This window comes from Corvus hawaiiensis, chromosome 13, assembly GCF_020740725.1.
Source record: "Corvus hawaiiensis isolate bCorHaw1 chromosome 13, bCorHaw1.pri.cur, whole genome shotgun sequence".
In the NCBI taxonomy this organism is placed as follows: Eukaryota; Metazoa; Chordata; class Aves; order Passeriformes; family Corvidae; genus Corvus; species Corvus hawaiiensis.
Genome location: NC_063225.1, coordinates 14,805,676 through 14,828,215, shown reverse-complemented (window position 1 = coordinate 14,828,215; position 22,540 = coordinate 14,805,676). Strand labels below are relative to the sequence as shown.

General features: G+C 38.4%; 1 protein-coding gene across 2 annotated transcripts in view; it reads left to right on the top strand.

Annotated features, from left to right (window-relative positions):
* The window catches only part of THSD4 (thrombospondin type 1 domain containing 4), a 260,490-nt gene that overhangs the window by 5,131 nt on the left and 232,819 nt on the right, over positions 1–22,540 (top strand). For both annotated transcript variants that reach the window (XM_048317821.1, XM_048317822.1), the window contains exons 2-3: positions 14,972–15,079; positions 18,993–19,062. In XM_048317821.1, the coding sequence (XP_048173778.1) occupies positions 15,051–15,079; positions 18,993–19,062 (99 nt within the window). In that variant the 5' untranslated portion in view covers positions 14,972–15,050. The remainder of the gene's footprint in view (positions 1–14,971; positions 15,080–18,992; positions 19,063–22,540) is intronic.

Below are 22,540 nucleotides of genomic sequence, written 5' to 3'. Positions count from 1 at the left end.
TGCATGATCTGGTGAGATAAGAGAACAAGAGAAGAAGGCTTCCCAAAGTGAAGTGTTTGTTGGGAGCCCGAGGATACTGTCTCTAATGCTGATAGAAGTACTGTGGTTTCCTGATTGTTGCCTTCTATGTGAGTCATGATATCCAAGTTGGAATGTGGTTTTTTTTGCTCTGGTTTTGGGAAAAGGATGGATAAAGAAGCCCTTTTTAAAAGCCCTTCTTCATGAAAACTGCTTCTTGGTGAAAAACATCTGTTGTGTTTGGCCTTGCTGGATCAGCACTTGGATATATGTGAGCATGGATAGTAATCCCCCAGGACAAAAACGTCACTTGGATGCTTGAATATTGTATGACTAAAATCTGTAATCCTGAATCAAGCGGATTCCCCTGATACTCCCTTTGGATTAGCTGCAGAGAAGTGCATGGAAGGACAAACCTATCTCTAAATGGCAAATTCAGCAAAACTATTGACACTAATTTGAGAGTAAATGTTGACTTGGAAAGTGTTCAGATGTTCTGGATTTTTTTTCCACAGTAAAGGTGATTGCTGTAGTCCTGACTTGGTGACATCAAACCATTAGTTGCTTGTTTATTATACTTGTATTTTTGGTTATTTTTGTCTAAAGCATGTAGTTTCTACGAAAGTAAAAAAAAATATATTTTTGCTTATTGGATTGGCAAAGAGAAGCAAGAGCCTGTCCAATCCCACCCCGCATAATTACAATAAAATGTCATCCCATGACACAAGCTGCCCAAAAGAGTGATAAATTGTATGGAATGGATGCAATTACTTAATCTGGCAGAAATAAAAACTCTGTCTCATTTTCTTGTAGTTCTGTGGAGCTGCATTCACTGGGGAAGTGAGTGGGAAATAGTGGGCAAATCTCCTTGTAGATTTTCAGGGTCTCTATGTGGAATTGAAGCACTTTACTAAACCAGCATAAGAATAAGGATTTAAAAGAATAGAGTGGGTTAACCATTAACTGTTAGTATTGTTCAGTTTTGTTGGCCCAGGAAATACTGTTCATGTGTTGCAACACAGGGGTTAAAGCAGGATGTCAGCTTTGATTTTTTTGTAGTGATAAGCAGCCATTAAAAATGTAATTTCTTATACTCCTTCTTCAGGCATTGCTTGTACTCATTAATACATATTGCACACCAAAAAGATTGTCTCTTTTTTCCTTTCTTTCTTACTTCCCCCCTCCAGTTCAGAGATTTGCTCAGATTAAGGCAATTGCAGTACTTTTGTTTCTTCCCATAGTAATGTTTACAGTTTTGCAGGATCAGGTTCAGATTTATTACATAGGCACTCACAATGCTGCTGTAATTAATCAGTTGTCAATAAAGCTGTGCCTTCTGCCTGTATTTGTTGCTGGACAATTTCATCACGCCATGGCTGAATGCAGAATGATAGTTGTGAGCATGTTTAAATTTTATATAAGAATAATTAAGAATTATTTTAAACAAGAAAAACATCCTTATGCAGTTTTGAATCATGAGGGCATGAAAGGGCTAAAAAATCTTTGCTGCTTTCATACTGTTAAAATTGGACAGAAACTGTCATTTTCTGATTTATTTTGAACCATAGTGCTTGTGATTTAGTTGTGATTGTTTCTACTGCTTTGAAATGGGAAGAGGGGGAGAAACTGTATCCAAATGTATCTTCCTGGCATTTGAAGATTCAGAAAGGTGGGGTTTGTTTCTGCTTTTTGTTTTGCTGTTTTCTTAGTTATGTTAGAAGGGCTTTTCAAAACTCTGGGCTTTGCAAAATGCCTGTTTCCTCAGACCATACAGATATTATGTTAGAGCAGGGAGCAGAGTGTGAAGTACCCAGAGTGATTCCGTTCGAGTTGCATTCCTTTCAGCAAGTCTTCACCTATCTCCAAGAGTGAGTACTCAAGTAGAAGACTAAGTCAGCATGTAAGACTGTCTGCCTTTAAGCAGTTTGTGCAACAGCAGTAGACTCTGATTTAAAAAAACCCAAATCCAAAAGACAACATATGAAATTTGGTCACCCCTTTTTTAAAGGTCACTCTATCACCTCTGGCATACAGGTTATATAAAGCAGCAAAAGAAGTTCACAATGTTGGAGGAGTTACTTGGTTTCCTTTGCCAGCATTTTGTAATAGGCTGTTCCTGTTGTCTTGCAGATTCAAGCAGTTTCACATTCACATTTTAAGTCCTCATTTTTCAGTTTGCAGATACATGAGTATTTTGCCTGAAGCATTAAGTGACGTCAGGTGAGAGTCAGTGTGCTGTGATAACCTGCCCTCAAGCACAAATAAGTTCAGGCTCTACTGCCAAGAAATGACCTTTGATTTCTTTTTACCTGATGCAGTAAGGGCCCTTTTCACTTTCCTTAGGCCAAGTCCCAGCCACTTGAATAGGTTTTCTTGAGCAGGAATGGTTACAAAATTCCCTAAACATGGTATAATGGTGGCAGAGATTTCTGGATTGTAGATGACTTTGATACACTGAATTAGATTTGGCTATTATTGTAGTCAGAAGGGAGAAGTGACTTCATTGTGACTTGCACAGCTGCCAACTCTGAAACTACCTCTATGAAGTACAGTTTCTAAGCTACATCTGATTAACAGAGATAGTGAGCAAAGATGCTTATGTGTTAAAACTTTTCTTATATATAGACAGAAAATAATAGCTTATTCTGAAATGTACAGCCAAAAGGCTGTATATGCTGTCAGTGGATAGACCTGTATCATGGTAGTCACACTTCCCACTCTAGGTATCCTCCTAATCCAGGTATGTCATTAAGCTGTGAGGTGCAGGGTCTCACAAAACGAAGTATAATAATTTTGCTGTAACTGCTGTGTTGCAAGCATGTTGGGGCTACCTTATTCTGAATAAAGTAGTGTATGACTAAATGGGGAGGCAGGATAGAGTCACCTCTTTACTATGCTGTGACTAACTGTGCTGCTGGTTTCCACTGTTTTGTTAAAAAGGGGTTTTCTTTAACCTACTTTCTTTGCAAGCCCATGCAGGAATTACAGGGAAGTATGGTATTTCTTACAGTTTTGTCTCTTCAACCCTTCTGGCTTTTGCAGATATAAGAGTGGGTGCTTGTGTGCATTAGCTCTGGCGAATGACTTTTCAAGTAGCAAAGTTGATTCAGCTCTTTCAAAGTCAGACTACAATCATGTCTTACTCCTACTGTCAAGCAAACCTCTGTTGGAAGGAGTATTGAGATTACTTATAGGCTGAGAAAAACTCAAGACTAGAACCTGACCTGGAAAGGATGACTGGAAGTCAGATAGGCATCTTCCTGACTTGTTTAGGTTTTTTGCATAATGCTATTAGCAAGGGTGACAAGGGCAGTTGGTGATTCTGCAAGGTTAGGATCTTTTATCTGTCAACCATAAATTCATTCTTCACAGGCCACTGGATGGCATCTTCCAAACCATAAATTTCCTCATAGGGAGATTTTAATCTGCAGCTGGTGAAAGGTTTCAACTTCCCTGCTCAGTGAATGATAATCATACATTCAAGGAATCTTGGGCTATCTTTGTGTTTTTGTGTCAAGGAATGGTATCTCCTGTAGGAGTGTAACAGTTCATGCAGTTTACATTAAATGGACTGAAATACTAACTGTCATCTAGACCACCAGAGCACATGAGGCATAGCAGCAAGACAAGATTTGTAGGATGTCTAAAATCCCTTTCAAGCTGACAGGATAAGAATAAACAGCTCCCTCTCCCAACACTTAAAGGATCTTGCAGTTCAGTTTTAAAATGCAGGAGGGTGAAGGGTTCACCACATGGAGGTATGATTGATATAAGAATTAGGATATTTCTGGAACCTGAACCAAATAAGGACTTCAGGAAAGTTATATTCAGTGGCATCAGTCTGGGGAGTAGAATTGTGAATGTAAATAGTTTCTGGATTTCTGAACATAGGGATTTTACATTTCTTCTGCTGTCACTAATCATGCTGAATCTTAATTTCTCTTTCTTGAAAAGACACAATGATAGCGTTGTTTGTCATCTTCACTAATAAAAACTTAGTAACTTAGTGTTTTCCCTTTTTTCTCCATTAACATCTTCTTCCCATAGAAAAGAGATGCACGTCTGCAAATGTACCCCTTTAAATGGTAAAGGCTTGGCAGCACAACTGGCACCTGATGCTACTATCTTGGTTGCCAGTCTAGTTTTGGAATTGAACTATTTGTAAGATTCTATATATATCAAGCTCAGCAGATAAACATATTTAATGTCTGTGTTGTTGTGCTGGAGACCTCATCTAAATTTTACTGTGGATGAAAGCTAAATAGAACATTGTGAAACAGGTTTTCAGTATGTTCTCTGAGTTATCCCTGTATTTACTTGCATGCAGAATTTAGTATTTGCAAAAGATGTACAAGATAACTTACTGCCATTCTTCCAGCTGGCTGTCAGATAGTTTGTTCCATGTTGGGTTGAAGTTCCCTGGTATTCTATTTCAAAATTATGAAAAAAATACTTCATTTCACAGTGCTCTTGCAAGACCTCTCATTAGACCTATTATTCATCATTATGTAGAAACGTAAAAGAAAACAATAAATCTTCAAATTCCATTGTTGCATTTCCATACCAGTATGTGGGGAGCCTCACATCAGAGAGAATTTTAATGAGAAATAAATTAGAATCTCATAATTCTTACAGTATTATTTGATAACAAAGTAATTTAAGCAATCTTGCACAACTCATTCATTTCAAGATGTTTCAGGAGCCTAGACTCTGAAATGCACAATGAAGATGTGTAAGCTACATAGTGAGCTGTTTTTCTGTCCGTGATCTAACAGTTTTCTGTACTTCCTCTTAAACAATAAAGCATATAAGTCTTGCTATTAGGTATATGACATTTCCTTCAGAACAGATGAATAATTGATATTTTTATGCTTTATTGAGCAAAGGCACGTTCAGCAGTTACCAGAATGCCATCACAATCTCAGCACTGTTTATTTTGGACATGTGTCACTTATTTTTCAGTGGTTCCTAAAATATATTCCCACACGGGTACCTGAGAAGTTCTACATCCTTGTGTCTGGCCTCTGGTCAGTTGAAGCCTTGTTTTGCTCTCATGTACTGAAACTACTTAGGAAGTGCTTAATTAGCCCAAATTATCCCAAGTGCTAGAGGATAAGGAGTCGTTTGACTGTTTAAGATGGTGCACCTCTCCCCTCCATGCCCCAGTACAGTACAGCACCTTCAAGCTGTTGCTCAGCTTTTCCATGACAACTGGGTTGCAACACTGCTGTCACCTGAGCAGTGCTGGTCACTGACTGAAGTGAAGCCCAAGTCACGTAGGAATTGCATGATGGAAAAGAAATCTCTTCTTTTTGCCAAAATAAAGCAGTTTGCTGACTGCAGAAAATGACTGAAGGGAAGAGGACTTTCCTAATGTTTAGAGTCTGTTACTAGAGGCTTGGTCACTTTTTCTTGGACATTTGTTAGTACAAAATGTGCGTCAGTGGGTACCTGTGGTGTTTTTCCTTCCAGCTTTGGCAGTATTGAAATGTATGTTAAAACACTTGTCCTTGAAAACTTGTGTAGAAAAGGATTTGATGAGTTATTTTGGGATGTGTGCCCACCTTAATCTCCATTCGAGAAACTACAGGAGCCAGTGGTTTGCAGTGCAGCCCTGCACTGAAACACTGGGGATAGTCCTTGGACTACCAAGATACTGTTCTTTTGCTGCCAGACTGCAGGGGAGAGAGACTTGTTGGGTTGTGGCCTGGCATATCCATTTATAAATGTATTTTATTTCTAAGTATATGGACTAATAAACCGACACCGAATTGCCTTGCTTTTACCTGTACTAACAAATAGGTTTGGGTTGGGATTGTTTGGGTTTTCTTCCCCCTAATTGCTCTTCTGTGTCAAAGACTCATTCAGTCTTGAGGGAATGCCAGCCTTTCTTTACAATGCCTAACCCTAAGCAGAGAGATATATAATAGGCAGAGAAATCTCTGAAGTTCCCCAGAAATTGTTTTTATCCCATGTGTAGTTTAGTACACCGAGAATAATGCTACAGAAGCCCTTGGAGTCACTGTAGCTGAAGTTGAAAATTGAATCACAAGGATATTAATGCTAATTTCGGCAGATGCCTGTGTTGTATTTATAGATACATGTTCCAGTTAGTAACTGTTCCTCTGCACAGAGTTTAACTTTAGAAAATTTAACATCTCTGATGATAGTGGATATGAATAGCTACCCAGAAGAGAAATACCTAGTCAATCTTGATTAAGTCTATGTTTTCTCTGGTGCAAAGTGATCTCTTTCAAGGACTAAGAAGGCTTAGCTTAGCCATTAGAGGTTGGCTAACAGGTTTAAAAGTGGTTTGGTTTGACTTTTGCAGCATCCCGTACTGAAACAATTTTATCACTTGTCTGCTCTGGATAATGTGGGAATATTCCCAAAAAGCATTGTTATTTGGAGGTATTACTTATGCAGAGAGATGATTCCCACTGATACCCAAAGAAAATATTTTATTTCTGAATAAGCAAGAGAAGATTTCAAGTCCACATCACATACTGTCCTCCATGTTGTGTTCTGACACTGGTACCCCAACACCTCAGAAATCATGTCAATAGAACAGAAGGAACTTTGTAAAAGTTATTATTTTGAGATTGTATGTGTTCAGGTAATAGCTTGATGGGGACAATTTTTTTTTTAATTTTAAAGAATTTTTTATGAGTACTGTGATATATTTAAGCTTTCCTCTACTGTTTAATTTCTTCCTTAGGAAATGACAGTTATGAAGTTCAGGATTTTTATATTGTTAGAGATGTTTCTTTGAGTTCACAGAGCAATTGCTGACTCCTTTTACTATCCTGTTACTGTGAATCAGCTCTAATTTTTGGAAAGGGAAGTTTACATCAGTTTTTCTATTTGTGTTGGAGCCATGCAGAGTTAGTTGTGGTAGGCTAATGACACACACATCTATTTACCAGTAAATGAAATAATTCTTTCAGAGGATACATTAGCAACAGGAATGCTTGTTCTTCACCTATATATGATGCTGATTGTTGCCTAATACTATAAAAAATATTCTCTGGGGCAGAGCTTCCTATATTTTTTCCTTTCTTTTACTATGTGGAAGATATTGATGCTTAGGCATGTATTTACAATGTTTATTGAACACCATTCTCATGGAAAGCAGTTTAAAAAAATGAAAAAAGAAGACTTCTGTCTGCCAGACTGACATTCTTATTAAACAAATGGCTGAAAAATCATGTTTCCTCTTTGCAAAAGGAAGGTATCTTCTAACTTCACAATAATTATGTAATATACATGATTTTTACATAATGAGAGGGGTGTCTCCCAGCTGTATTACTAAGAAACAGCTGATTATATTCCTGAAATATGTTGTGTTTTACTTTCCTTGTACATGTGCCTTCAATTAGTTTTGTTGTAATATTTGTCTTCTATGACCTTTTCAAACAGGGTGTGTTATAACTCTCTGAGTGAGGCTGGTGGGTTCTTGGTTTTCATGCAAAAGACAGTAGGTCCTCAGAACCACTAGTTAAATGCTGTTGGGAGCCTGTGTTTTGAAGACACAGACTAAGAAGGGGAGAAAGAAGCTTTTCTTTGATTCTGAAAATGGCCTTCATTAGCCAAGTCCTGAAAAGAGCATAAGAAAAGTTAATTTTCTTTGACATATTTACAGGTAGAGAAGTCAGTATGGCTAACAGAGGCTCTAAGAAATTTCCCTTATTCCTAGTTGTTCCAAAATGCAATTATATGCCTTGCAATATCAGTATAATTAAGACTTCTACTAAATAATTAGACTTGCAGACTGACATTTCATATATGATCCTTCTCTCAGTTATTTCCATCCAGGGCATTCTAACTCCCAGTCACAGCAACAAGTTCTACCTGAGTTTCCACAAAACGGAGTGGGTCTCAAAACAGTACATGAACCAAATCTAAAACACCACTCTACCTACTTACACTTGGTAGAAAAATATTTAGAACAGGAACTTGTTGAAAACAAATTTGTGCTGTTACTGCTCATTTTGTAGGCAAGACAGATGATGTTTAATCCTAGCAGTATTCACACAGATTTGTTACTCTTGCTTGTCATAGCAATGAGGGCTTCACCTATTTTGTATCAATGCTTATAGAGATTTCAGGTATTTCTACCTGACTTTTTAGGCTATTAAATGTTTGAGGTTTTTTTCATATCTTTCTATATCAGTAATCAGATAAATGTTGATCAGGATTATGGAATGGTTGCTTAAGAAACATTGTTTCATGAAAAGGATCTTTAACATGTAATCTCCCCCTTCCTCTTACATGTTCAGTCCCTTCTTGGTTTAGAAGACTCAGATTGTAGCAAAAAAGTTCTTTACAAGAAAAAGAAAATTTACTAAAATATACTGAGTGTGTCTTGTTAGAAGAGGTGATGGTTTCCAATATGTAGAGCTGTGATAAGCACCTTTCATGAGGTTTTCAAATGCTGAAACTGCTAGAATCTTTAAATTCTCTGGGGTGGTTTAGTGTGGAACAGGGAGCTCTTAATGGTTATGTGTATGCAATGCCTGTCAGTGGATCTGTGGGCAAAGGGAATATTCAGCCACATTTACACAACACAAGTAGAATATACCAGTTGAACATTGAGTAAGGTCTTTTATATGGGAACAGAACTGCTCAGTCTCTGCACACTTGTCCTGTATAAGGTCTTTCCAGTTTGTTCTGCACTAGTTATACAGAACAGCTATGACAACAGTTGGAATTCCTTAAATCAGTGAATGGTGAGAAGCTGGTATCAAGATTCCTACAGTATCTCTTCAGACAGAGAAGGAAAGGTAAAAAAACCAACCACCGTGTGGTTGGTAAGCACAGTTTTAAAACTCATACCAGGGATTTGGCCAAAATTGCATAGCCTATCACTCTGAAATCTTGAAATGAACTTAAGATAGGTTTGGAATTGTTTCCACACAGTTACATCCCAAAAATCTCTGTCAATTTGGAGAGTGATATGATCTCATTTTTGTGATTCATTTTATGTTTTACATAATTGTCTTCTGCCTGGAAACTGCACATGAGAACTTTAAATGCAGTAAGCTTTTGTGAGAATTATCTAATACTTTCCAAAGGTAAAAAAGGGGATAAAATCAGACTAACAATGGCAATTTTGGTGCAGCCTGAATCTTGAGAAAGTATCATTCTTTTGGGTTATTATTTCAAAGACCTAAAAAAGAACAATTATTTCAGTTGTTCTGACACTCAATTTTGTGTTTTCTGGACTCTTAAAGTTTGGTAAATCTGAACTCCACATAAACTACCTTTTCAGAATTTGGTGATTGTAAATAATGTCAGAATTACTAATCAGTTAAACACTGCTATTCCAGCGTGTTTTCTTTGCAATTGAACTGGGTGTCAATCAGCTAACTATAGGTCATATATCATACCACAACAATATACTTTAAGTGGTTATCAGACCTATGGTCTTAAATCCATATTTAAGCCAATTACTGAGTTTAGTAAATTTTAGACCAGGCTCATTATTGCAATCCTTTCACTTTTAAGATACTTTTATTATTAGTGCACATTCAGTGAATATATAATTAGTGTTGTGAACAAGATTAAGAAAAATTAAAAGAAACAAGTTCTACTACTCAAATATGACTGCAGCTCATGACCTATAAGCAAGCACTTTCATGCTTCTCCCCTTTACTTGCAAGATTAATGTCACAACCCTTGTTTGATCTTAAATTATATATTCTTCAACAAAGATGGAAGCAAATTGTTTGAATTGTGGCACCCTCCAGCATAACAATGTATTTAAAAGCTAAAATTTGCATTTTGTGAATGGATATTTTGAGAAATCTTGTGTATGGTCACTGTTGGAGTCCACCACCTTTGCCTCCTAGATTTTCAGAGAACAGTTAAATGTTATAGGATTGGATGCCAAATAACCAGGTTACACAGTTCTTCCACTGAAATCCAGACAAATGAGCTGAAATTGTTTGCTGAGAAGTGAAACATTTTCTGAATTAACGCTCTAGAAACGGGACCGAAATTCCTGAGTACTCCAGGATGGCTCTCAGCCTCCCCATGATTTATTCCGGGCGTTGGGTGCCCCTGTGTAGGAGCCCAGGCTCCCGAGCGGCGGCTCCGTTCCCCGGCGCGGGCGCTGCTGGGGCGAGGCGCGGCCCGAGGCACCGGGAGTGCCGCTCTCCCCTCCCGCCCGGCCCGCCCGGCCTTGGCGTGACTCACCGAGCGCCGAGCCAAAGCCGCGGCTCCAGAGGCTGCGCCTAGAACACAATTGGTTACGTTTGTCAATGAGAGGCTTGGGCATGGCTCGAGGTATGTTGTTGTTTGTGAAGCACGCTTACTGGACTCTCTGCGTGTGAGATTTCAGGCAAAGAAATTAAAACTGGATCTTGATCAAGCTTACATTGGAGACAGACACTGAGCTTTCTTGGACTGGAGTAGTGCTGGGCACACCCAGAAGGAGAACCTGAAAGTTCTCAAAGCATTTAAAATAAAAAAGAAAGGTACCTGCAGGGTTAGGTGGAGTAACTTGCCATTTTTGTTTTAATAAAATGTTTGCTCCATATAAGTATCAGAACTTTTCATCAGATCTAATGCTAGATTTCTGTTATGCAGCTTTCAGAGACAAGTGTATGTTTTAATGTAGTTAATTAATATTTGAAGAGATTAAAACTCTGGTGGTAGGTGTCAACAGCTGCAGTTCAAGCTGTTGGATGTATGCACAAATTATGTAGCTAGATAAACCTGGCACACTGTGAGTGCTTTATCAAAGTCTTGTGAATGTAGTGAATTTTGGATGCAATCCAAAGGACTTGCACTGAACATGATTTAATAGATTTGAACAACTAAACTAACAGATACACTGTACTTTACCAATGTGCAAGGCAACAGATTCAAAGGCAGTCTTAAAGGGTGTAATATTTTATTTAAAGTATTTCTAGATATTCTTTATTTATGATTTCCAGCCCCTTCTCTCCCCTTCCCCCCCAATATTACAAAACGAGAACTTTTCATATCAGTGGAAACATGACTTTGGAACAATGCTCAACTTTCATAGCTACTTCAAGTTGCCCTTGTCAGTAGCTGGCAAGATACATAATCTGACCAAAAGGATAAATACTGAAGGAAATTGAAGTTGGCTCCATATATATGTAAGTCACCAAGGTAAAAGAGGCTAAAAGCTCAGAGGACTTCAGAACTTGGTTGAGTTAGCATATGTTTCTATATGATAAATCTCACATTCCTGTTGAGAGTTAAAATAGAGGGTCTTGGATTATTGAAGTAGGTACTGTACACACACACACAATCAGGAATTTCTGTTACAGTTAATGCATAGATGCAGGTGGAGATGTGTGCATTGACAGGACTTACAAGAAGTATAGATTGATGCTAAAATGACATTGGAATTTATGGACGTGAAATAGTCTCCACTCACAATACACAAAGGGTACAGTCACATGAAAAACCACATGTGAGTGGTCCCATGATAATTAAGAGGTTAGGATAACATTGGCCTTCTGCAAAATTTCAAACCTCTTAGTAGGAAGAGGTTTCTTGAAGTTAATTAGCCAAAGGGTAAATCTTACCTTTGACTTCCCAGAGGGACTTTCTTCCTCTTTTCTTAACTTTCTGTACAGTGTCTGTGGTGTCTGTCCAGATAATTCTGTGTATTGTGTCATTTAACTCTTTGAGAAATCTTTTTTTGTCCTTATCAGCAAATTTCTGTGATTGCCTATGAGCCTATTAGATTATTTTTTTTTACTGCCATTATCCATCTCCACCCCTTTTTGAAATCTCCATTACAGATTAGTATTTTTATTTTCTAATGTTGGGAGAAAGAGTCTGGGTAAATGTCAGTAAATACCAAATTAAGGGATGGTTATGATTGGCTCATTGCTTGGTAGGGTAACTGCTGAGACTGGCAGCAGCAGTTGGAAGGTGTTAAAACCACTCACCTGCAGTGTGAAAGGGGAGGAGACTAAAGCAGGGTTCTTTAATCATTTTCTGTGACTCAATGCACATTTTATTAAATGCAATGAAACACCTCTCCCTTTGATGGTCATCCTGTGGTTCTGGAGAGGTTTGTATTCTATTCCGTCCCGTCAGGTGGGTTGGTTTGTTTGATTGATTGGTTTTCTGGGAGGGGTGTGTTTGTGTTGGTTTTTTTTTCCCTCCACCCAGTTTCACAGATTGATCTTGTTTTCATCCAGCTTGGAAGTGAAATAGGGAAGACTGCTGAAATGTCAAATATTTTAATGCAGTGGAGTCTCGCTGACTCTGTGAAGTAGAGGAGTGTGGGTTGCTCCAGTTGAGAAATTGATATCTATTCTGCTGTATGCAGGGTTACTAGGGAGTCTTTTGCTAGATAGGTCTACAGCGCTTTTCAGCCCCTTCTGGGAAGGCAGTTTGACTTTTACAATGGAAGACTTATCGAGCACATGTACACCTCATTCAGGCTTTTGAAAGTTTCCCTGCCAAATTCATGTTACTCAATCCCAGTGTTAACTGTGTAGCCATTTCAGGTATTCATTTTGCCCTGGATCTTCTGGAGGGAAAATGATTGTCACGTTTGTACATTTTCATATCAAAGACACCACTGCCAAAATGACATGCCTTTCAGTAGGCTGTAAGCACCTAAGGTCTTAAATAATTTGGAAAATATGCTCTTAAGTCAGTTCAATATTTAGCAGTTTTTACACTATGTGCTACAAATGGTACTTCAAAAGAAATGCATCTGTGAATTGTGTAAGAGGTGTTTTGAAAAAGCCATTGAAATACAGTTGAAAGTCAAGTTAGTAATGCAGCCTGCCATTGACAATGAAGATACAAATGAACTGAAAAAAATTGAAAACATATGCATGGACTTTAAGCATTCTTTTTAAGAACAGTCTCCAGAAACACTCAGGGTCCTTCTCTTGTTTCTTTGCAAAACTAGATCTACCATATTATCGTTTCTGTTTTTCAAATGAGGTGCAGTTTATAGAAGGGATTAGTGGGGTGCATATTGCTTTTCCGGTGTTTTTGTATCCTGTAGCAGTGTTCTTTTGAGACTGTGTCGCTCCATACAAGGTTGTTGGATGAAAAGATTATTGTGGGGTGAAAAATCTGAGAGAGAGTACCTCTGGAAAAAAACCCAAGATGATAAGAACTTGAAACGAAGTTGGTTACAATCCATGTTACAGGCAGATTCTCCATCCTCAATAAGTGTTATGAACGACTATTGCCTCAGTATGCCTGGTAATTAAGAGTCAGATTGTAGGCAGTGAGGTATTTGTTTCCTTCTCAATTCAGGATTAGTTAGTCCTGTGTTAGGGGATCTGTCTAAATGCCTGGTAGTGGTGCTGGATGTGTGGACTTGCTTAACGTTTAAAGGAATGTAGCTTTTACTGAACGTGCTAAAATCTCAAACGGGTGTGAAGTGTTGCAGGAGAGCTAGACTAAAAATCTGTTTTCAGAAGTGCTTCCCATCTTATAACAAGCCAATTTTACAATGTTAAGTAGTGAAAACGGTGAATAAGTTTGAGAAAACCTCTTAGATCTACTGACAACTGTGAAACTGCAGGAGAGGATGAAGTTTAGCTCAGCCTTAGTGCTTTCTTCCTCAGGACTAACTCAAACCTGTTACATACAGAACTTTTGTTGTGATACTTTCCCAAGTACTCAACTTTTCATGCCTTCCATTTAAAAAACTAAACAATCAAATCATTAGTCAATTCTCTTTTGAAGATATTACAAGTATTTTGTGATTTCCTAAACCAAATTTATTGTTCTTTGATTTTTAGGAGTGGGTGGGGAATATCTAATCCGTCCAGTTACATGCAAACAATCTGCATTTTCCTAGGAGCAGATCTGTACCGTATCTAACTGCACATTTCTTATGTTCTTGTCAGTTCTGTCCCATTCTAGGCAGTTTTCAATTATCTGGCTGGCTGACAGAAATTGAGAGCTCTTTATCTGTGAACAGCAATGTTCTCTTGTTTCTCTTCACTCCACTGCATTTCAACACGTAACCACTTGTAAATGGAAAGATACAGACAGCGGTTGACCAAGTTTTGAAATGTATGAATTTAGGTTCAGTTTTAATAGTGTTTTATTTCCTCTTTTCCTCCTTCCTTGCCAATATCCCCCAGCCCTCCTGATTTATATTGTATGTCCTTACTGCAAGGATCTCCTTCCTGCCTGAAAATTCTGGTGCATTTTAGGTGCCCAATATATGATTACAAATTTACTAAAATAAGAACTTCCCAGATGTCTGAACATTCGACATCATTTACAAACAAATGAAAATGTACTTGGGTAATCCTCCCAAGGGCTGGTAGGTTTTCTGTGTGTTCACAGTAGTCATGATGCAATGATAGTACTTAGAAATAAGGATCAGTTAAATTTATATTCAGAATGCTGTTTAACCCCAGATTTCCTCCTTGACTGTGGGCAAGGCATTTAACTTCATTGTGGATAGGTTTTCCATCTGTAGTAGAGGAAACAACGCTGCTCTTCAGGTTGTTTTTACTGCAAACTGTATGAGCACTCACAGCAGCATCATCCCTGCATTGCTCACAAAATGCAGAGTGTATTAATAATATTACTGTACATTAGAAATTGGTAATCCAGTTTCAGTTCTATGCATTTTATTAACACAAGATTTTAAATAAGGTTGTTTGCTTTATTGTTATACAAGTGACATACCAGGAATGTGAATTAAAAAGGCAAGTAAGTTTAACATCAGATTTGCCTCGTTGGGAATCAAACCAAGATTTTGCATCCCGCAGTCTTTCTGCAGAGCACTTTGGTAATGTTGAAATCCTGTTGCAAAAAATGGTGTGCGTACAGTTTATTCCTGTAACACATACTGGATATTCTGTTTGAAATGCTGTAAAGTCCCAAAAATTGAAGTAGAGATGATTAAAGTAGCCTGTGTGCAGTTTTTTATGGAAAATACTAAATAAGCAGTGTTAATTTTTCTCCTTTCTTTCTGTAGGATTTGTGTGTGATTGGCATTGTGCTGTACCACAGTGAAGAGGTATTTTTCACTTCAAGATACCTCGCATTAAAAGATCATGGTAGACAGTTTAATAGTTTCTTTAAGGTAAGTGGTGCAATAAAACATTTAAAATCTTATTTAATATGCTCTTAACACACTGCAGTAAATTTCAATTTGGTGGTCTCTTACTCTGCTGTTAAAAGTGTCTGTATTGTAGGAGGGTAAACAGAAATCTTGTCTCAAGACTAAATACTCAAGTATATGCATACCAGACATAGCATTCTTGGGTGATAGTGAAAAAAGAAAGTTCTCAGTGTTTGTTCATGCTTAGAGCATCTGTTAGTGTGTGCCAATGTGATGGTCTATATTATTGGAAAGTTCCTGTGTTTTGATGAGGCTGCACAATTACAGTCACTGGGCTTAAATTACTGATTTACATGTTTTAGTACCTGTGCTGCAATTCATTCAGGGATTTGTCTTATGCATTCCTGAAACAGTTTGCCAGTGGGCAAATATAGGAAAGACCTTTCAAACAGCTTTCCTAACAAAGGAAACATTCAGCTGTTTCTAAGCTGGTCTGTCCGGTTCTGTCCTGTCCTTGGGCGAGCAGATTCAGAGCAGACAGGCAGCCCTGATGCCACACAAACACAGGCTGACCTCCTCCAAGGAATGGCAGCTGAGTGCTCTGTCTTTTGGATGGAGTTACTGTAACACCTCTGCTCCAACCTTGCTTCTCCTGAGTTTTGAGGCATCAATCTTTGAATTGCAATTTTGGCACCCTCCTAATATGCCAGGGCAGATTTCCCATAAAATGGATCTGTCACACTTTACTGACACTACCAGTGTTATTTTTCCTGTTGAAGGATGACCTGCAGAGCTCCTCCCAAGCTGTCCCAGACTTGGGCTGGTCAGCAGATTTGGGAGGAAGTCGGGAATTTGAGACAAGAGCCATACTGCTCTAGTCAGTGCTGATCACTTGGCTAAAATGCTTTGTCCTGTATCTGGACAATCCACATTTGGCCATAATATTCCTCCATAAAATGCAGCTACTAAGGGACAGCAACCATGTGAGAGATCTGCTTGGGTACCCTCTAGCTTCATTCATGCAGAGCTAATACTCACTGCACTGACTAGGAAGAACTCTGAGAGTTGTTCCTAACTGGGGTGTTAAACTGCAAAATTGTTCATGCTACTCCTACAATAGACCTAATATTGCTTTACTTTGTGCTTGTGCCTTCCCCTCTTCCCCAGTTGTTTATATTTATGCTTATATTTATGTTTATATGTTTTTATATTACTGGCAATTGGTGTTGCAAGTAAAAGAAAGTGAGACAGTTTAAGGTCTGACTTTGCTTCAAAGTAGGTGCTTAGCTCCAAATAGGGCCTTAAATGTGAGAGCAGGGGCTGTACCAGCAAGGTTCTTAGAGGCCCGAGTTATACAGCCATCAATCAGCTGCAATTGGTACCTCACCTGTTCAGGTATACTAGAAGGGTTTTGCCTTATTTTGAGGAGCACTTGTTCTTTTTGGTTTTTCTGCACTGTGCGAATACCTGAACCAAACCCACTGAAATTGGAGAAGCCTATTTTTGTAGCTTGGGAGGCCTAAAGTTAGTCACGCATGACAAATAAAAAAGCCTGGTCCAGAGGAGTTAGCCAAAGCAAGCTGCTGAGGGAAATAACATTAAAAAAATTAAATTGCCACACTGATTTGAAGCTAGGGACTTACCTCAGGATATCTTAAGTATTCCTGGCAAATTTCCTGTGTGTTTGAAATAGTGGCTTGATACTGTTGTTTCTGACAGAGCCAATTGCAGATACAGAAGCAAATTTAAAATCTATCTTTATTGTCCTTGAGCCACGTACATAGAGATGGCGATTGCAGTGCAACCTCCTTAAAGAATGGTCAGGAAAAGCCTGGCACAGTGTAATCACACATATACTAAAAGTTTGCATTTTAGAACCGAAAACTTTAATCTGGTAAGTAATTTGCTTTGAAGATTACAGTTCTCATTCAGCTCAGAACTCACAATGCTGTGCATGATTTCAGAAGAATTTACACATGGAAATCAGACTGTCAGACTGATCAGAAAAATCCTGCCCTGTTGAGGACAAAAGCATTCATTTCCTTACGGAAAGCCTGAACTTTCTTTCACATGCTCTGAGGGATTATATGGAGCAGAAGCCTTAAGGGAGCAGGGGTGGGTAGGAAGGTTCTGAGAAGGAAGTTAAATATAATTTGCAGAGGATGTTGGCTGGGCCTGTCAGACACTGCACTGCACCTCCTTAGATGCTTGTCATTTTTCATTGAGAAAAGTTGAGAGATCACTTAAGCACTTGGAAAAGAGATGGGGAGGTGAGCTGCAGACAGAGCTGATGTTGTAATTTTGCAGTTTGGAGGTCTGAGTTGTATTTCTGCCTTTGATTTCAGGTGTATTTTGCAAATCAGTTTATTCATTTGTGCCTTTGGCTTCTATCTACCACTGTGTGATTGGGCCCTGCTCTGAACTGCATGTTTTGACTCGTACTGTGATTTCTTTATAGTGTCTTACACTGGCTCTGATTTCAGCCACCTCCACTGTACCTTTTTTAATCACAAATGATAGCTTTGTGAAATGCAATACTTCCTTCTAACAAACTTTTTAAAGGGCTTTTTTTTTTTCTTTCTAAATTGATGTGGCAGTAAAGAAGTAATGACTTTTTCTAGCCTTTAACTGGTTTATTGCTTTGATAGAGAGGGGCATAAATGATGAGGTGATGATAGGCCATGTATGCCATGTGCAAACAGTACTTACCTAATGGTTCCTTTTGCAGTATGTTAGCAAGAACAAACACAGAAAACACAAGATAAACATTCTCCCTAGCAGAAGAATATTTGTATGGGTGGTAATGAAATGCTTAGTATTAAAACCAACCCTTTCTCTTTTGGAAATATGTCTCAGAAATACCTGAAACAGTAAGAAATATTTAAAGGGTTACTGGGTAGGTAGCAAGGGAAGGAGCTGTGACTAGGAAATGCAGCTGGATTTTGCCTTGTCCATTAGTGTGCAGATGTGTATTTTTTATCCAAATCCATCAGTTTTACTTCTGCATTGAAATTCAGCAAATCATTAGCAGCTTTTCCCCTTATAACGGGTCTGAAACACACTCTTTGCAGACTGAAAAGTCAAACTACTGGTACACATAAAGATACCTTGATCCTGGTACAGATAAAGATACCTGAAGATTTGTCATACCTGTCCATGTTTTCTGGTGAAGGGGCCTGTTAGAAGGAGACAAACCAGTCCCTGTTGCAAATTATAGCAAACAAAAGACTGAGCTAACTGTGCCTAAGTTGTAACAGGCTCCTAGGAGTCACTACAGTGGTGAGGCTTGACAGAACAGTTTGTTTGGGCTTGGTTCCCATTATGACTCCTTTCAGATTGAAGATGTGGGGACTGGGATGATGCCTGTCTGCTTATCCTGAGTCTCTGGTGGGCTGTGTCCACTACTTTCCATCTTCTGTGCCCAGGTTAGGTTATTCAATTTTCACAAGTGTTAGGCAATTTTCTGTTTCCTGTGTGCTGGAGGTGGAGTGTTCATCTGTAAAATGAGGAGCCAGAGCTAGAAGCAGATGTGGTCCACAGATGGGTGAATTCTTACTTAGCACTTTAGAAAACTTGCAAAGCATGTCAGTTTGACACCAAATGCTGATGTGTTAAAATATGCACTGCCAGAAATTTTTTAATTTGAACACAAAGTTATGTGAACTACTATCAATGGATTCTATTTGGTTCACTTTTGCTTTATAGCTGGACAAATCTATGTATGAACCCAGTTCATACATTCAGGTATGAGCCTGCTGTGAACAGAATCTTATAAGACCATTTCTTTCATATGGTTTAGCGAGTCTCTTTTGGTTAGCAATGGTATTCAAGTGTCTAAATATTTTCTTGCAGCGTGAAGCCTTGTAATAGGTTGTAGATGTGTTGTTTGTATTAGTAGTAATTATCTGTTCTGTTTCACTGTTTGCCTTTTCAGACTTCTCAGTTCCCTAGCAGTGCTGGGGTTTCAGTTTGTCATCCCACAGCCTTCAATTGAACACAGAAAGGTAAGCGTTAGAAACATTCAGACTTTGTGTACTGAAAGGTAAATGTGAAAATATTTAAGTAAGATATGTAAAGCAATGCAATCTGAATAAAGTTCTGGGAATAAATGACTTCTGTTTTGTGCAAGTGGGATTTCTTTGGTTTCTTCTTTTTCTTTTTTTTTTTTTTGTAAATATATACTTGGTTGAAAGACGCTTATCATGGTTAATTAGCTGAGTAACTGTATGGAGTGTTGCTGGTCACAAATAGTTACTAAAGCTTTGGAGCATTTTCTTTATGTAAGACATGGAAAAAAGAATTCCTGTGAGTAAGAGCAGACATGGAGTGAGTAGAGAACTATCCAGTTGCTCATAGGCAGCTCTTTCTCTTGCAGAGATAGAAATGTCTGAAACAGAAGCTGGACCCAAACCACTCTGTTGCTATTCAGATTGCTAGAGATTGGAGTTGGAAACTTGCTGGAATTTCCTGTTGTGCTCTTGTGGATGGCTCACTCACTCTAGATGTTGGCATCTCTAAGAAGGCTTGCAGCCTGCACACTTTCCATCCTGCTCAGTGTTAGTGAGGTCTTGGCTGGAATCCTTAGTTTTTGCACTGCTTTTCAGGAAAGTAGAGGACAATTTGGAGAGAAACGGAGAGCAGCACGGATTATCCTTAAGAGATTTTAAAATCTTAGCTCTGAGGGAAGTTTGAATGAATTCATATTGTTTATTCTAAAGATTGGAAGACTGGTGCTAGAGGCAGATATAATCTTCAAATACTTCTGAGTACTAATGGGAAGGCTGTTCTTTTCTGTTTGGTGGAGGAGATGAGAAGAAATAGATTTAAACTGAGGCAAAGGAAGCTTAAGTTTTATGTTAGAAAAAACTTGTCATGGTAAGGATATAAAGAAGATTATATTGACCAGATAATATTTAGAATTTCCATGATGTAGGTCTCTGTGAGTGTGTTGGACAAATGTTTATCAGGAACAACGTGCAGGTGTTGCTGATTCTGCCACAGACCTGAGGCAAGACCCCTTGAATGCTGTTCTGTCTCTTTATGGACTGTCACTTCATAGCAATGTTGTTCACATATCTTAATTGCTATTCAAACACAACCAATTAATTATTGAAGGTATCAACCATTTAAAAACAAGTTTGCTTTTTACTATAGATTTTAAAATAATAATAATGCAAGATATGTATTTTAAAAAAAACCTATACTGTTAAAAGGAGATAAAAGGCAAGTTTGCTGGGTTTCCTTTTTTTTTGTGCATGTACAACTGTCTTAAGGGTAAAAAGTTATTTGGACAATAGCCTCATAGGTGTGGACTAGAAACCTGAAGCTGTCTGATTGTCAGAGTTCCAGAAGAGCACAGAAGTCTGTTAACTCCTTGTGCAGCCTATTTGTAAGACAAGTTAAATGAGTTCAGAAATAGAAATAATGCAGTCTGAAACTGGCACAGTCCAGTCTGCAGCAAGCTGCCCAAGGGCTCTATTCTAAACTGCAGGACAATTTAGTATTTTTGCCTATCTTACATCTCTTCTCTTTTGTTGTGCAGTTGAGATGGTCATGCTGCTGCTCTGGTTTCAGTACTCTGATTAGACATTCTTTTGTAACACTGACAGTGGAGAGATGCTTCAGTCCAGCTTCCAAATGGCCTTAGGGGGAATAAATCTACTAAATAAAATAGAGTAACTCAGAGAAACAATTGCTTCATTCTGGGAAGCCCCGGAATTAATTTAGATAAAATCAGATTCTTTGTTTTCAATTCAATGAGAAATGCCACGGGTCTGGAGTGTGTTCTATACTAGTTAAAGGGACTTAAGGGCATGGTAACCACCTTAGAGATGTCCTTTTTACTGAGAACAAGCAAGGCACAAGTTTCCTAGTGAGGATCTCTCAGAGGCTCCAAGGCTGGCTGTCATTCTCAGCTCTTACCCTACGGGAGAGGATTCTATTCATGCCAAACTGTGTTTAGACTGGAAGTCTGTACTTAATTACACTTTTCACAAACCTTCTGCCCCATCTATAAGCTCCAGACAAAAGGGGCTGTTAGTAACTCTGAAGGCCAAGTCAGACGTTTCTGAGTGTGAGTTCTCAGCTTTGTAGCTCTTGGAAGTTCTTTCCATTCTTTTCCTGCAGTAACCCCAACATGTATTTGCTGGCATCTCCTGTGTATTTCTGGATGGAAGTCTCTGCTGTTTGGTGAGGTTCTTTCTATGTGAGAGCTGTGCAGGAAGAAAGAAAGGGAGAGGAGGAGGACAACGAGGGAAGGATTTAAAGAACAATTTTAACAAAAGAGTGAATAATGAAAGTGGTGTTTGCTAACTTTCATATGCACACTCAGAGGGTAGAGTATGGGGAGTCAAATAACTAGAGCTGAAGTCTAATGAAACATTAGACCATACCCCAGTTCTTACTGTGAGTTTGTTTTGCATCAAGCTAAGCATGACTGATGCTTGAACCTGCAGTATTGGAGGGTGTATGGATTCTGTCTTGTGCACCCTGCACAGGGTTATTTTTCCTCTGAAGGCTATGGACAGGGGGAAGAAAATGGAGAACTAGATTTAGATATTTGGCTGAGTACTTCATTAAAATATTTCCAAATAGGCTAGACTTTTTTCCTACACTAAAAGTTTTGGTAAAATCAGGTAAAACCCAGGACAATCCCCAGAGCAGTTGATGGAAATCCAGTTGATGGAAATCCAGTTTTAAGTGCCTGTAGACACCTACAATTCAGGTGAGATGTTGTTCTTTTAGGATTTGAGTACACTTAAAAACATCATGAAATACTATTTTCTGTTTAGGTTTTTTTTTTTAATCTTGGTAGTTTTAATCTTTTATTCTATTTTTTTTAATCCATTTTTAAGGTCACCCTACTAGTACTAGTGTACTAGTTTCACAGGCTCATACAATGTAGATTTTTCAACAATAATCTATAGTTTGCTCTTATTTGTAGGAGTTTTTTTCCTTAGCTTAAATGTATTAGAACTGTTTAAATCACCATTTGGTTACTCTTGACTAAGTGACATGTTTAGGAGCTTACCATGAGATAAGAAGTTGACCTTATCAACCAGCATTTTATTTGTTTGGTTTTTTAATTTTAAGACAAATTTCATCAACAAAATCTGGAAGAGCAGAACTCAGCAGGTTGCTTCCTCAGATGCACACACAAAAATCTGTTTCTGGCATAACAGCATGGGACTGATAGCTAAAAGAATGAGCCAAATTACTTCCGTAGCAGGGAAGTGCACGTATTGGAATTAAGACATGGGGAAATGACAAAACCAAATGGGAAAGTTGTGGGAAAAGGTTTGATTGGACAATGTTTTCTGCTTTTAGACTTCATTATTTCTGAGTGAAAGTCTTAGAAGCTTGTCAGACGTACAAAGTCAGAATTGACCAATACAGAATTTCAGAAATACATGGCTACCTGAGTTTTATATAGAAGTAGCTTTTGTGCTTCTTTAGTTTAATCAATGCTGTCTCTGCTGTCAG